At 41.5% G+C, this 15,769-nt stretch overlaps 1 protein-coding gene across 1 annotated transcript in view; it reads left to right on the top strand.

The window, feature by feature from the left end:
- creg2 (cellular repressor of E1A-stimulated genes 2) overlaps positions 1-15,769 on the top strand; it is a 46,649-nt gene that overhangs the window by 14,439 nt on the left and 16,441 nt on the right. Inside the window, exon 2 of the mRNA XM_043691711.2 lies at positions 10,396-10,565. Within this exon, the coding sequence (XP_043547646.1) occupies positions 10,396-10,565 (170 nt within the window). The remainder of the gene's footprint in view (positions 1-10,395; positions 10,566-15,769) is intronic.

Here is a 15,769-nt window from a genome sequence, read left to right as displayed (position 1 = left end):
ACTTGAACTTGCACTTTAATTGCTTCTACATGTCACATCTCATATAGCTTCAGCAAAATTGAAAGCAGCCTGTTTAGGTCTTTATCCTGACTGTTGAGAAACCTTTGGCTTGTGACCTTTGGGGAGTCCCTGAAGACCCAACAAATGCAGCTCTACTTGTCCTTGTCCAGGGGAAGATGATGATTTTCGGAGATGAAGCAACATGTTGTCTACTAGTTGGAGCTGGAGCTAGGGCTGAAGTTGCAGGCAATTAGTGAAAAGTGTGAGAGAGCTTTGAGTGGAGTCCCCATCATCATTTCCTTCTCTTGCCGTTATCCCTCTTCTGGACCATCACTCTACCATTCTTGTCCATGAGCTTGGTGGACAATAGTGATAATTTATCATTATTGTATCTATGTCATCCTCTTTAATTATCAGTCAGTATCTACACAACAATGGAGGAAGAACTGTTCTTGTGAGAACCAAGTTTGAAGCTCCTTAAGGGCATGCCATACAATTCCCTGCACCCATCAATCACAAGTGAATGAGGTGGATTCCTTATCCTTTGTGTTACTGTGGAAAGACTACAGAGCATTCGGTGAGTATTTAGCCAAGTTGCAAATGCACATTTAGCATTCTCCTCAGTGACAACCCGAGGGGGTAAGCATTTGTTTTCAGTTGAGTAGAGCCTTTGAAAGGATTGCACCCCTTTGATGCAGTTGCACCACTGCCATCTCTGCCACCAGCGTTTGCTCATGGTCAGTTGTGAAATATGAACCACTGGATGAAAACCTTACTAACTACATAAGTGAATCCACTGAGTGCAAATAGTTGTCCTGGAGGTGGTTGCATGTGCTGTAACAGTGCACCCTCAGAACAAATTAAATCCTCCAAGGATGCAACTTCATGGACATTCTGTAACACTTGCATGTTTTATTTTTCACTTGTTCTCAGGATCTGAGCATTGTTTACAAGGTCAGTACTTGTTTTCCATTTCTTAATGTCCCTGGAGAAGTGTTGGTGAGCCATCTTGCTGCACTGCTGTAACCCACGCTCTTTAACAGTGGTGCTGTTACTGACAGCATTAGGATTTTGATGGCTCTACAGTAAATGTATGGCAATATATTTTGAAGGGAGAAGTGTAACTTAGAAGCAAACCTCCAGGTAGTGGTTTTCCTAGGCATTTGGATCCCTTGTTGTTCGAGGTGGGAGAAACTGTGGGTTTGGTAGATGCTGTCAAAGAAGCCTAGTTGCTGCAATTCGTTTTGTAGACAGTACAAATTGTGGTCATGGTGAACATGTGATAGAAGGAATGACTTTATTGAAAGTTGCAGCCCAATACAGTGTGTCAATCAAGTGAATTGTTTTATCCTTGAACTCCCTGACTGTTATTGGAATTGCATTAATTCCAGCAAATGCAGAGCAAATCGTCATACTCTTGACTTGTGCCTGGTAGGCATGAAGGCCCTTAGACAACTAGAATAAATATAGTCATTAGCAAAGTCACAGGAGACCATCATCACACTTGCCTCAGGCTCCTCCCAGCTGCTTTGGGACTGATTCTCCCGTCTGCATTATATAACTGAATGAGACAGGTCAGCAGCCAACTCTTAACAGTACCTTACTCCCTCAATTGACACCAGAATGACAAAAATCTGAGATTTCCAAGAGTGATGGGTTTTCCTATATGCAGGAAAATATTAACTGCATCTGTATAGTTATCACTAATCCTGAGGAAGATGAACTAAGAACTAGTTTCACTGACAGCTGCCATCCTGATATACTTATCCATGCCTTCCACCATCCTAGGGTAGCAGGAATATCAGAGGATGGTTGCCAAAAGAAAGCGATAACCCTACCTTAACCTGGTTGATAACATCACCATATCTGAGCAACACAAGTATGATAATAGTTACCGGATCATCAGGAACATACTCATGGCTCCTTGAGGGTTGCATTCCAATGCCTTGATTGGTCTGGGAGCTTTTTGCAAAATGCTGTTGACATAAGTTATCACAGTGACGTATTCTATTCAGAATAACAAGTCTGTGCAACACTGATTAAGGTTGCCCACACAGCGACTGCAAGAAACATAATTCGACAATGTAAGAGCTCATAGTTTTCTGTGAGAGTCCAAGTCCAATGGTAGGTTCAGTCAACTTTTATTGCAATACCCATATCATTTACAGCTTCAGGTTTTCATAGCAAAAATGTAACTACACTAAGCAAATATTTTCCCAAGCTCTCTAATACTGTCAGCCATGTTCTGCTGCATTAGCCATAGGCAGCTGTTGGCCATTTTGTTCTGCTGGCAGCCCTAACGAGCCCCTGTTGATTTTCCCTTCAGTGAATCACAAAGCACACAAGTGAAAGTTGGCTTAGACGTATTGTGCGTGATGCATAAAAGGTCTGCCAGACATGCCAAAGCATCTCAACTGCAGAGAAGCAGTTGTGGCTGCCTGTTGACAGCAACATTTAACTGACAAAAACAAATAATATAAAATGATAATTATTACAACGAATAATGCTATACCCTGTACCAGTGATGTTCCCAGTGAACCCAGCCAGCCGGTTGGCCAGCTCAGTAAGATAGGAGATGGGGATTGTTTTAGTTTGTCCATCTCTTTTTGGATATGAGCTGCTAAATTGGTGATTGCTTCAGAGTCATCTGGGATGTACGTGCAGTATTTGGCCTTGATTAGAGCACAAGTGCTTACCTTTTTACCTAGTATCCAATCGAGGGCCATTCTGCTCTGCAACATTGTTTTATGGATGGCTACCATTTCAGGGCTTATTTCATCCAAGAACTCTACAGTATCATTGGCCACCTGTTCCAAGATGGCTGCCATGTTCATTTGGTCTCTTGCCAATTTAGCAGTCCCATGTAAGTAGACCAGTATGGAAAAGAATTTCTCTGATTCTGTAATGGCCCTTTTGAATCTTTGCCAATGAAGTACCTCAGATAGGGAGAATGAGTGATGGACAGAGGAGACAACGTAACTCTAATAACACCAACCGATCCATGATGGGGGTAACCAGGTGTAAGTACTGTTATAAGGGGTAAACCTAGTTGTTATCTTAGGATATCAGCTTTGCTGGAAGGTACCTTTGCTGGTGAGGTTTTGGAATGTCAGAAGGGTGGAGCCAACACCCTGGGTTACATTCCAATAGTGGGAATATTTGCTGTATCCCATCTCCTGCCCTCCCATCTAGATTTTACATGAACATATCCCTCCTGGTGGTCTCCCCATTTCAGTGGTGTTAGTAAGAGTCAAGAAAGGAAGTCATTGCGAGGTGTTGTAATTAGGCTGATACCATTTCTGAAAGGGGCAGTCAGGGTGTAACCTGCTGACTCCCACTGCTCTCGAGGGTCAGTCAAGTGTTTTTAATGCACTCCTGTCCCTGCTGAGGACTCCTGTGTCAGTTGGCCAGATCCTCCATGGAGATATTCTGGTGAATTACCCGTTCTGTCATTTCGGATATATTAAAAGGGATGTGACTTAAGAGGATGTTCCCTTTCAAGTGGATGGGTATGTGGGAGCACACCCCAACAACTGGACACAATAGCTCATTTGGCATAGGTATCAGACGTATATAAAAAGGTGTTTACATGTAATTCCATTTTCCTTTGTCTCTAGTAAGCAAACACACAAAATACAAACTGTCAGTAATACAATAAACTTCGACATTTTGGATCAAACATTATAGTTCTTATAAAATTTCAACTTCAGTCATTGGTTACACGTTTAATGTGTGACACGTGTATCCAAGCTTTCTTCGCTTGGATTTTCATTGCGGCTTGGGTGGTCAGCAACACTTGGTAGGATCCTTCCCACTTGGCTTCCAGTGTTTCCTTCTGTTGTTCAGTGGCTGTGCTAGTTTTATGTAGGAGTCGATCCAGCTTCTATTAAAAAAATCCCTGAAAGGACCTGAGCTCCTGGATAGTCATGGGCTGCTTAGCTGTCCGAATGGTTGCAGTTCTATCCTGGGCAAGTTCTCTTTTTCCCGTTGGAATCTTTTGTCCCAGATATACGAACTTTTCCTGCAACACATGAGCCTTGTTCAAGTTGGCTTTATTTTCTCGGGAGTGTAAGTGGTCCAGCAGGCTTCGTAGCTGCAGTTCCTAGAATATCATCCGTGCACTGAATGACTGTAGAGGACCATAGTGGGTAATTCTTGCAAGTGATTTTGCAGGGCCATGTGGAACATAGTAAGGCTGCTATGGAAACCCTGTTGTTGCCAGGTCCAGATGTGCTGTTGCTGCTGGACAATGAAGGTGAACCACTGTTGGACTTCACAAATGTACTGACCAAAACCCGTTGGCCATATCTATCACCATATGTTACGGTGTGAGGACATTAAAAATGGTGGCAGGATCTGCAACCATAGAGACCTTAAGATCAATGCGTTTGTTGGCCTTTCTATAGTCGTTGGTCTGGTGCCAAGTTGCATCAGGTTTTCGTACTGGTCACACAAGGCTGTTGGAGGAGCAGTGTATTTTCACCAGTACACCTTGTTCTTCTAGTTATTGGATAACAGGCAAGATTCCTGCAGTGGGGCTGGGCTAATGGGGTATTATTTGATGCATGGGGGGCATGGGGGTAAATGATGCTGGTTGCAATCATTTTTATCTTTTGCCCAGATTGGGTGTTCTTTCAATTCCTTTTTTCAAAAGTCATGTCACCTAAGAGTTCTCAAAATTCAACAAGGAATTTACCTGGGTCAGGATGTCCATTCCCAAGAGATCCCACCCAGATTAACGTAGTTGACTCACATGGACCCAGCTTGATGGACATTGGGCATGTTCTCCTCTGGGTCAATTCCCCAACCCCCCAACCTCATAGCCGTTTTGTATTTACCATCCAAAGACAAGGAACATCTGTAACACGGGCAGCCAAGTGAATTCTATCCCTGTATCCAGGAGACATTCTATATCTTGATTGCTCACCCTCATAAATATATATATTCCATCTCCTCATTGATATATCAGTGCAAGGAGTGGTGCGGCGAGGGTGGTCTCATTATTGTCAACTTAAGCAACTCTTTTTGTTATACAGAGGAGGGCTGTTTAAATTCCTCCAAAGGGCTGTCTTCTGATGAGGGGCCTGTTCTCTGCGGCTTGTCCTCCCAACATCCTCAGCCTCTTTGTTTAGCCAGACATATCCCTCTTTTCCGCAATAGTGGCACTGCCCTGGAGGTCTTCCTGATAGTTGTTTGTCTGGTTCTCCGAATTTCCCATCGGTGACCTGCATGGTCCGAACTTTAGCTCCCATATCCCTGTCCAAATAATTGCACCGTTCTACTAGATATGCTTAAATTATTCCTCTGCCTTCCCAATCCGGTAGGTTTATCTTCAGCATTTTTGATAACTCTGGCCTCAGGACCCCTACAAAAGCGGCTTTCATGGAACCAAGGTTACTCCATTTTCTCTGGTCCCTCATTGCTCATTAAAAGTGTTCTAACCAAACTGTTCTGAACCACTTGTCATATTCCAATATGTCTTCCATTCCTTTCTGTTGACAACTTGCGATTCTTGAGGAGAAAGTGAGGACTGCAGATGCTGGAGATCAGAGCTGAAAATGTGTTGCTGGAAAAGCGCAGCAGGTCAGGCAGCATCCAGGGAACAGGAGAATCGACGTTTCGGGCATAAGCCCTTCTTCAGGAACTTGCGATTCTTCCCCAGTCCATTCTTACAGGACTGAATTCCCATAACCAATTTCTAATCTGTTGTTCGCTTTTCTCGAGGGCTTCTCACACCTTCTTGGCCAATCTTCCCGCTGCATTGCCAGGCACCATTACAGTTCAAATTTGGACTCCACTTAGCGGGTGAAGACTGTAAATGCCTCTTAAATGTTCTAGATGTTCCCATGTCTTAATTCCTCTTTCTTGGGGAGTGGTAACTTTTTAGACCATTTTTCAGTGTTCTCTGGGTTGACTGGTTTTTTGAGAAAACTGTTGGGTGTACTCGTGCCTTGCATCATCTTCTTCATGAAAATCACTGGAGGATTCCAAATCTGTTTCTAAACCCACCTCACATCTCTGCGCTTTCCACTGTTCACTTTCTAGTTGATATAAGCAGGGATACCCTGGCCAGGATCCGGTGCATTTCCCTTTGTCTGCTAGTTGTGTTACTGATTCTTTACACGCTTGTATTTTGTACTCCTTAATTTCAGACTCAAAATTTTTCATTTTTAATTTCCAATCTTTCTACCTCACGTTTTGCTCTTTTTAATTGCTCACCAACTACTTCCAGTTGGCTCTTTGGTACTGGTCAAATCTCGCTCATATTTGGAACGCACCATGATTTTGTTTCTTGTCAGATCTGTCCCTGAGAGACCGCCTCGTCCGTTCTTTTTCCTTCATCTGAATTGTTTCTCCCCAGACCCTTTTAATGTCGTCCAGGGACCACCGTCCCATGGAGGTACAGTACTTCTGTCTGATCTCGGTGCAGGCTTTTGATAAGTCAAATTGATGCTCTATGTAGTCTTTTAGCTTTTGGAGAACTTCATCTTTCGATACATCAGGTGGGGCCCACCCACCTTTGATAGTAGTACGCAACTCTTTGATTTTATCATCCGCTATTGTACCGGTTCTGTATGGGTCACAAGCCATAGGCTTTTACTGGAGAGAACTGGAAGAAGAAGAGGGAAGAGCCAGGGAAATCACAGAGCCATTGATTTCTTAGTACTTTTTTGTCCTGATCAATAAGCTTGCTTGAAAAAATGACATTCACCTATCAATATTAAGAATCCTTGTTACTCTTTCACTTTTTACTATATTCTGGAATAAATAAGTAAAAATATCTAAGTAATTTCTGTATCATGGATATTTTAACAGTGCAGACTAAATAGGTGCAATGAAAAGGGAATACATACGAAAAGAGTATTGTCCTATGCTCTCTTGCCATCCAAGTATTAAAACTGTGGTGTCTCTCGAAACAGAAGCTTTCTGCACCTACAGCCTCTACCAGGGGCTCTCTCAACAGAATGGATGGAATGCTGACATTGCTGTACGGAGGTGTTTGTGGTGACTGTGTCTTATGACTCCTGGGAGCTTGAGCATGAGAGGTTCGGTCTACACATTGGATTTGATTGGCGCGGTCTGGTTCGGCTGGCTTTCTGGCACCATAATGGGTATTGACAGAGAGGTGAGAAAAGAATGTGTATGCTAACGTTCAGAGAGAGATCAATATATGCCACTCCTTGTGCTACTGCCACTCCCAAGGGCTTGGAACAAATCACCTCTATCAACCTATGAGAGGATGGAATGCAGATGTTTAGCAATTCCTTGAAAGTCTCTATCCAGTTGCTGTACCAATCTGCCCAAGATGGAGCAAAATGTAACTGCAGAATCAGCATGCCAGCTGTTTGAGCTTCTTCCACGTTGCAAGGTGTGTAAATGTGGGTCCCTGTTGAAAGGTGCTGGCTGACATATCTTGGAAGTGAATACTTCTCCAAAGTACATTGCAGAATGATGATGCTGTGCTACTGGCACTCTTGAAGTTAGTACTGGATTCTTGCATATTTTTAGCCTTGGCGCCGATGTCTACTTCGGCTTTCCAAGCGCTAACTCAATCGCTTGTATGGAGCAATCAGTATTTTACTTGTTGCTAGGCCTGTGAAGTCCTCATCTCTTTAGCAGCATTGAATGGGAACCTTGACCTCCAGCAGTACACCAAAATTGGAAGTGTAGTGGACAGCGAAGAAGGTTACCTTAGATTACAATGGGATCTTGATCAAGTGAAGAAAGCATTTGGTATGCTTTCCTTTATTGGTTAGAGTATTGACTACAGGAGTTGGGAGGTCATGTTGCTAATGTACAGGACATTGGTTAGGCCAATTTTGGAATATTGTGTGCAATACTGTTCTGCTTCCTATTGGAAGGAAGTTGTGAAACTCAAAAGGGTACAGAAAAGATTTACAAGGATGTTGTCAGGGTTGGAGGATTTGAGCTATAGGGTGAGGCTGAATAGGCTGGAACTGTTTTCCCTGGAGCTTCAGAGGCTGAGGGGTGACCTTATAGAGGTTTTTAAAATCATGAGGGGCATGGATAAATAGACAAAGTCTTTTCCCTGGGGTGGGCGAGTCCAGAACTAGAGGGCATAGGTTTAGAGTGAGGGGGAAATACATAAAAGAGACCTAAGGGGGAACTTTTTGATGCAGATGGTGGTACATGTGTGGAATGAGTTGCCAGAGGAAGTGGTGGAGGCTGCTACAATTGCAACATTTAAAAGGCATCTGGATGGGAATATGAATAGGAAAGGTTTAGAGAGATATGGGACGTGTGCTGGCAGGTGGGACTAGTTTGGGTTGGAATATGTGGTCAGCATGGATGGGTTGGACCGAAGGGTCTGTTTCCATGCTGTACATCTCTATGACTCTATGACATCTCCTTGCTTTTCTCTGTCACCAGTAACTGCTCCTGCACACTAACACCTGATACATTACCCCAAGCAGCGCATTAACCTCACTTCCAGCACAACATTAATTGATAATGGTTTTAGAGAGTGATGTTCTTTTCATAAGCCTTTGACAGTTGAGCATTCTGAGATGAAGGAGAAACAGAGAAGAGTGAGAATAGTTTTGCAAAGTTATAATTGTGGAAGATGTATATCACAAAGTGATATAATGTTCTATTCAGCTGAATGTGCCTTTTCCAGTATTTAATGAAGGAGTTACAAATATTGTCAGAGAATCTGTTCAAGTGCATCCTTGGCCTGAGAGTGGCAATGCCCATCACTCTTCCAGGTCCATTCATGTCTATGACCTGCTGTTCCAGTTTGCTGAAAATTGTGTAATTGCGACTTCTTTCCCTGGTCTTGCTCTTCTCATTATTTTGCGGCATTTGTCCCACAAATTACAGTCCACAAGGTGCTGCTGGCTGGTAGTAAAGGAGTAAGGATGAGGTGTGTGTGCATTTGTAGTGAAAATTAGAGCATTGGGTATTGAAAGATGTGATAGAGGTAAAGGAGTTATTGAGAATGGTAGGCAAGTGGGCAAAGTACTCCTGTTTTGCAGTGTAGAGAGAGAAAATGATAAATGAAGACGTCATTGAGTTACTTCCTGCACACTGTCAAGGCCCTGGGGGTGACACCAAACAGCATCTGAATATTCTCTTCATCACTAATAGAAAAAAACTACTTGCTCAGGCTTCTAACACTGCAGGGGAATGGGCCCCACTCTTCACCCTCAACTCCATACACACTCCAAGCATGCTTTTCAACTCTGCAGTCTTCCTTTGTTGAAGGTTTATTTTCCAACACATCTGCAACTGAAGAAGCTGGCAGAAAATGCAACCTTGCTATAGCAAGCATACTCCTGCATTAGCTCAGCTTCTGGCTGATCTGGTGGCAATGCCATTTAATTAAGACAATAAACATTCTGTGAATATACACAATGTTTCAGTAAAATTGACAGATCACATATAAATGCTCCAGGAACGAAATGATTTGGCTTACACCAACTCATGGATGAGGATCCTCGAGGAAGAATTAGCCTCACAATAGTCATGTATTTTTGTTGCATAAATGAGGAACTAAATTAATCTGGATAAGCCTGATATAGACCATTGCAATTGAATATTCAGGTAGGAAATCATGGTAATTGGTACGTTACAAAATGCTGTGTATAGTTCCTTCCACAATGGTGAAGTTTGTTGTCCCATTGAGTAGCTTTCTCCCCCTTCAGACTTGATTAACTAAATGAAGTTCTCTTCTGAATTACCTATCATCTACCTTAAATTGTTTTAAAACTCTGCTACCTTTGTCCTATCCTATATAAAGGCCCTTTCACATAACTCCCTATGATACCAGAAATTCACTTTCAAACATACCTCTCCAACTATCCTTTTCAGGCCCCTTGCATTTCTGCCTTTCATCCCATCATTGCCAGTTGTTCCATACCTATGACCTAGAACTTTCTCCTGAAGCACCTTTAGCTCTGTGCTTCACTCTCCTATATTAAGATCTGCTTCAAAGCATAATGTTTTGATCAAGCTACCTAATATATCCTCGATTGACTTCCATTTCTTTCCTTCTTGTTCTGTGAAATGTGTTGGGAATTATTTCTGCATTAAAGCCTCTCCAGAAATCTAAGTTGTTTTTGGTCATTGGTGCTGATAATGGTTATGAACAGTTAAGAAACACATATCAAAGAACTGCAGATGCTGGAAATCTGAAACAAAACAGAAATTGATGGAGAATCTAAGTAGATCTGACAGCATTTGTGGAGAGAAAGTAGAGTTAACTCTGTTTTCTCTCGACAGATGCTGCCAGACTTGCTGAGTTTCTCCAGCAATTTCTGTTGTTATTTTAGTTAAGGGGCACTTCTTGTGCCAAAAATGTGGTAACACCACTTTTCATATAAAAGTGTTCTTTTTTAACCTATGAATTTAACATGGATGTAAACTTGTCTCTAGATCAAAGGTATGCCATTTGGAAACATCTTTTCAATCAGCGATGGCCTCCTGGACAATAGTACTGGTGTTCCATTTTTCTACATCTCTGCAATGTTCAGCACAGTTGCAGATCTGATGACCAACCCTAGTGCTTCTCTAACATTGTCAAAGGCTGACACAGATTACTGCAGGTATGCTTCTCTTAATGCCAGTACACCGTGTCACACACTAACCCCCTAAGCTAGTTCTTTGATATTAATCTGTTTTCCTCCTGTAATATTTATAAAGTTACAATGTACATTATAGTAGAAAAATAGTCTATCAAATTTTGAGCATTAATGACAAGGTCATTGCAGGAATGGCTACATTTCATAAGCTAATCGATTATGTTTCAAAGTAAACTATATGCAAAAATTATCAACCTCCTGAAAGAAATCATATTATAAGATAGAAGTTGTGAAAGATTGGTTATACGTGGAAGCGAATTAAACTCTGTTGTCTTCTGTCTATAATAGATTAGCCGTCATTTTCAACTAATGGGATAAACACTCTTGTACTTTGAAGATTATAAATTACAAGGTTTAGTCATGTTTATTCAGGGAAGCTAAAGCAGAGTCAGCTAACTCGCTTGAACTTCCTTGAAGACTAATGCTATGGTAAACAACTAAGAATCAATGCATATCTCATTGTTTAATTTTCAGCGTCTTTGGGGAAGAAGATTTCACATCCATAACCTGTTTAATCAGTCCATTTCTAATTTCTAAACCAGTGGTTGACTCTTGACTGTCCTCAGTTGCATAGACCACTTATGGAAAATAGGAGCAGAAATAGACACCCAGCCTTGAAGCCTGCTCCACCATGGCTGATCATCCAACTCAGTACCACATTCACATTTTCTCCCCACACCTTCTGATACATGCAAGTTAATATCTCATGGATTGAGCATTTAGTTTCCACCTTTGAAACATCGATGTAAAGTAATTGACCTGAAATGATAACTCTTTCTCTGCACGTAACTGATCTGCTGAGTATTTCCAATATTTTCGGTTTTTATTTGAGACTCCACCTTCCTTACTTAACATAACTGTCAGACTTTTGTCTATTGCTATGACCTGTGCCCTCCAGAAAATTCCAAATGTCATTTCCTCTGACTAGATGTGACCAAAACGATTGAGGTAGACGTTGTCTACATGGACTTTAATAAAGCTTTTGACAAGGTTCCACATGGTAGACTGATTAGTAAATTTAGATCACATGGAAGTCAGGGAGAGTTTGCCAATTGGATACAAAATTAGCTTGATGGTAGGAGACAGAGGATGGTGGTGAAGGATTGTTTTTTGGACTGGATGCCTGTCACCAGCGTGTTCAGCAGGGACTGGGTCCACTGTTGTTTGTCATTTATATAAATGATTTGGATGAGCATTTAGGAAGCATGGTTGGTAAATTTACAGATCACATCTGAATAGGTGGTATAGAGGACAGTGAAGAAGGTTATCTAAGATTTCAAAAGGATTTTGATCAATTGGGCCAATGGGCTGAGGAGTGGCTGGTGGAGTTTAATGTGGATAAATGTGAGGTATTGCATTTTGGTACAAAATGAGCAAGGGCAAGACTTATAGAATTAATGTTAGGGCTCTGGGTTGTGCTGTAGAGAAAATAGAGTCATAGAGATGTACAACATGGAAACAGACCCTTCGGTCCAACTCGTCCATGCTGACCAGATATCCTAAATTAATTAAGTCCCATTTGCCAGCATTTGGCCCATATCCTTGTAAGTTCTTCCTATTCAAATACCCATTCAGATGCCTTTTAAATGTTGTGATTGTACCAGCCTCCACCACTTCCTCTGGGAACTCATTCCATACATCGCACCACCCTCTGTGTGAAAAAGTTTCTCCTTAGATCCCTTTTAAATCTTTCTCCTCTCACCTTAAACCTATATATTTACCCTATCTAGTCATGTTTGAATTTTATGTGTTTCTATGCAATACCCTCTCATTCTTCCACACTGTATTGATTACAGTCCTAACTGGTCTCTTCATATGTTAGTCTTGCCATCCCAGGAATCAGTTTGATAAATCTTCACCACACTTCTTCCATAGCCAGAACATCCTTCCTCAAATAAGGAGCCCAAAACCAACACAATACGCCACATGTGATCTCACCAAGGCCCTGTACAATTGCTACAAAAGTCCCTGCTCCTACCTTTGAAACTTCCCGACTTGAAGGCCAATTTGCTATTTGCCTTCTTCACTCCCTGCTGCACCTGAATGTTTATTTGCAATGACTGTTTTTTATGGTCACCCAGGTCTCCTTTTCCCAGTCTGTCACCATTGAGATAAGAATATGCCTTCTTGTTGTGGCTACCAAAGTTGATAACCTCACATTTATCTACACTTCATCTACCATGCATTTGCCCACTCACTCAACTTGTCCAAATTACATTGAAGCCTCTTTGCATCCTCCTCACAGCTGACCCTCCCACTCAGCTTTGTGTTGTCTAAAATACAGGTAGAATGGAAAATAACTGCCAGACTCATTGACACCCTGAGAATGAAGTGAAAAAAAGAGGAAAAGGGCAGCAAATTGTAAAGAATAATATAATTATGTTTAGAAACATTTGTATATTTTGGAAAATCGCCTAGCAACAGGCAAATCCGGCTCAGTTTGGAGAATTGATGAGTATGGAAACTGGAAACAAAGAAAGGGAGTATAACGAAGTTCAGGAATAGCCTGTTTCCATGTTTTGGTATTTGGACCTATCTGGAGTACTTCATACTGTTAATCATTTAGGAAAGAGATGATGAGAACGTTTTCATTCAAAGAGTATGAATCTTCGAAATTCTGTGCTCCCAAGGAGTTGTGAATGGGCCATTGTTACTATATTTAAGACTGGGAGAGCCAGATTGTTGGTCTGTCAGGAAATCGAGGGTTAAAGGGAGCAAGCAGAAATGTGAAATAAAGCCCAAGTTCAGCCATGATTGTAATGAACTCTTCCAATGGACTATATGGTCTACCCCTCCTTCTGTTACTGGTCACTCTAAGATGGCAAAGTATTACTGCTCTAGAGAAGACATAGTTCTAGAGTTAGTCTAAGGCAATAAAACTACACAAGTGGATGAAGTAGCAGTGGATGACTATTTTGGAGATGATGATCATAAAACAGTTAGATTTCACATTATAGTGGAAAGGGACAATGAAAAGGAATGAAAGTATTAAATTGAGAGAGGGCAAACTTTATAGAGCTGAGAGATGGTCTAGCAAAAGTTGATTGGTTTTAGCTACTTTAAGGAAAGTCGGTGGCTAAGCAGTGGGAATATTCAAAAGCAACATTCTTTCGACTCTGTGTAGACATGTCTCAGTTTAAAAAAAAGGGGATACTGCCAAATGTAGAGCTCCCGAGGGTGAGATAAAGCAGAAAAAATAAGGCTTGTGACAATCTCAAAAAATACTTTAGGAAGTTTACAGGAGAATAGAAATTATAGGGATGACGTGAAAAAGGACATTAGAAAAGCAAGGAAAGGGTAACAACTAAATGGTTGGCAGCTAAACCTGTGGAAAATCCAGAGATATTATATTGGTACATTAAGAGCAAAAGGATGACTAGGAAAGGGTTGGGCCCACAACCATGCACATAGTAACTTGTGTGAGGAGGCAGACATAGACATGATTCTTAATGGTTAATATAAAACCAAAGCAATGTAGATGCTGTAGATCTGAAATGCTGGAAGAACTCAGCAAGTCTGACAACACATGTGGAGATTGAATGAGTTAACTCTTCAAACCTTACATGTCTCTTCATTTGAACTGAAGGAGGCTTGAAAAAGATGGTTTTTATATTGTTGACAAAGAAGGAGGTGGTGAGTGGAACAGATGGTGAGGATACCCAGAGAAAAAGACAAAGGAAGTGCTAATGATAGTAAAGGAGACATGCAGATGCAAAACGGGTGTTAATGATAGGCGTAAATAGTAAGAAATAGGTCAGTTCTACTGCGAGCCAACCCACATGGGAGGGTGGGATGTAATCAAAATCACTGTCTAAAGTAGCCAAACTCAATGTTGACTCCCGAAGGCTAGAAAGAGACTCTCCAGAAAACTTGGGTGCTTGCATTTGGCTTCGCTGGAGCACTGAGCAGGCCTAGGACTAACATGAGAGCATAACTACTTCAGCTCTATCTTCACAAAAGAAACAGATGATACAACAGGATACACAATAAGCAGGATGGTATTGAGAAGAGTAAAGGAAGTGAGAGACCTTGACATGCATGTCCAAAGGTGCTTAACGTGACAGCACAGGTAGATAAAGAAGGGATGTGGGATGCTTTCCTTCATTGAGCAAGGTAATGAATACAAGAGCAAGGATATAATGCTGTAACTATATAAAAGACTGGTTAGGCCGCAGCTGGCATCCTGTCTACAGTTTTGGTCACCACACTATAAAAAGGAGAGAGATTACAGAGGAGATTAGCAAGAATGTTACCAAGACTTGAAAATCGCAGCTATGAGAAAAGATATGACAGGCTAGTGCTGTTTTCCATAGAATAGAGGAAAAGGGGAGACCTAATTGAAGCGTACAAGTAATGATGGTCTTGGATAGTTATTTTTAAACATTCATGGAATATAGGTATCAATGACTGGCTCAGCATTAGTTATCCATCCTTGGTTGCCCTTGAGAAGATGATGCTAATGTTGCCTTCTTGGAGTACACATTGGAGTACACAGGGGAGACCCAATTCCCTTAGTGGAGACATTAATCAACAATGAGTCCAGTTTTAAAATGATTGGCATACAGGATTATAGGGCATATGAGAAAAACATTTTCACCCAAAGAGAGATGATTGTGTGGAATTCACTGCCCAATTTGGTGGTTAAGGCGGAAACAATAATTTACAGTGACCTGGATCTGCATCTGGTAACCTGTAAGGCTGTGGACCAGGTACTGATAAATAAGGTTAGAATAGGGAGGTAGCTAATTTATTCAGCTCAGCTGAGACACGTTGGGCTGAATGGCCTCTTTCTGTGTTGAACATTCCTATACTTGTAAGCAGTGACAAAACTGATATAGATTCCATATATCTTACAGGGTCGGAGTGGCATGGGCTGTGACAAAATGTGTGCTAGAATCAGATGAGAAATGTGACAAGGCATGTGTCGACATTGAGATCGTTACACTCCATCCTTTATGCTTTTCACAAGCAGCGAGGCAAAGATTTTGCCAGACAGTGATGAGATGCCAGTTGATGGGGATTAATGCTTGAAAGTGGCTTTTTAGTGCCACAATTCACCTCATGCATATTCAAACTCCCATCTTATCAAACTCGCTGTTGGGAAGACTCAACAAGGAAACCAGAGCAAGCATTTGCAGAATCAACTTGCTACTTACTCCAAATAACCT

Source organism: Chiloscyllium plagiosum, unplaced genomic scaffold (assembly GCF_037043375.1).
Source record: "Chiloscyllium plagiosum isolate Xiang-an unplaced genomic scaffold, Cpla_swu_hap1 HiC_scaffold_6, whole genome shotgun sequence".
NCBI classification, from domain to species: Eukaryota; Metazoa; Chordata; class Chondrichthyes; order Orectolobiformes; family Hemiscylliidae; genus Chiloscyllium; species Chiloscyllium plagiosum.
This window is presented reverse-complemented; position numbering and strand designations above follow the sequence as displayed.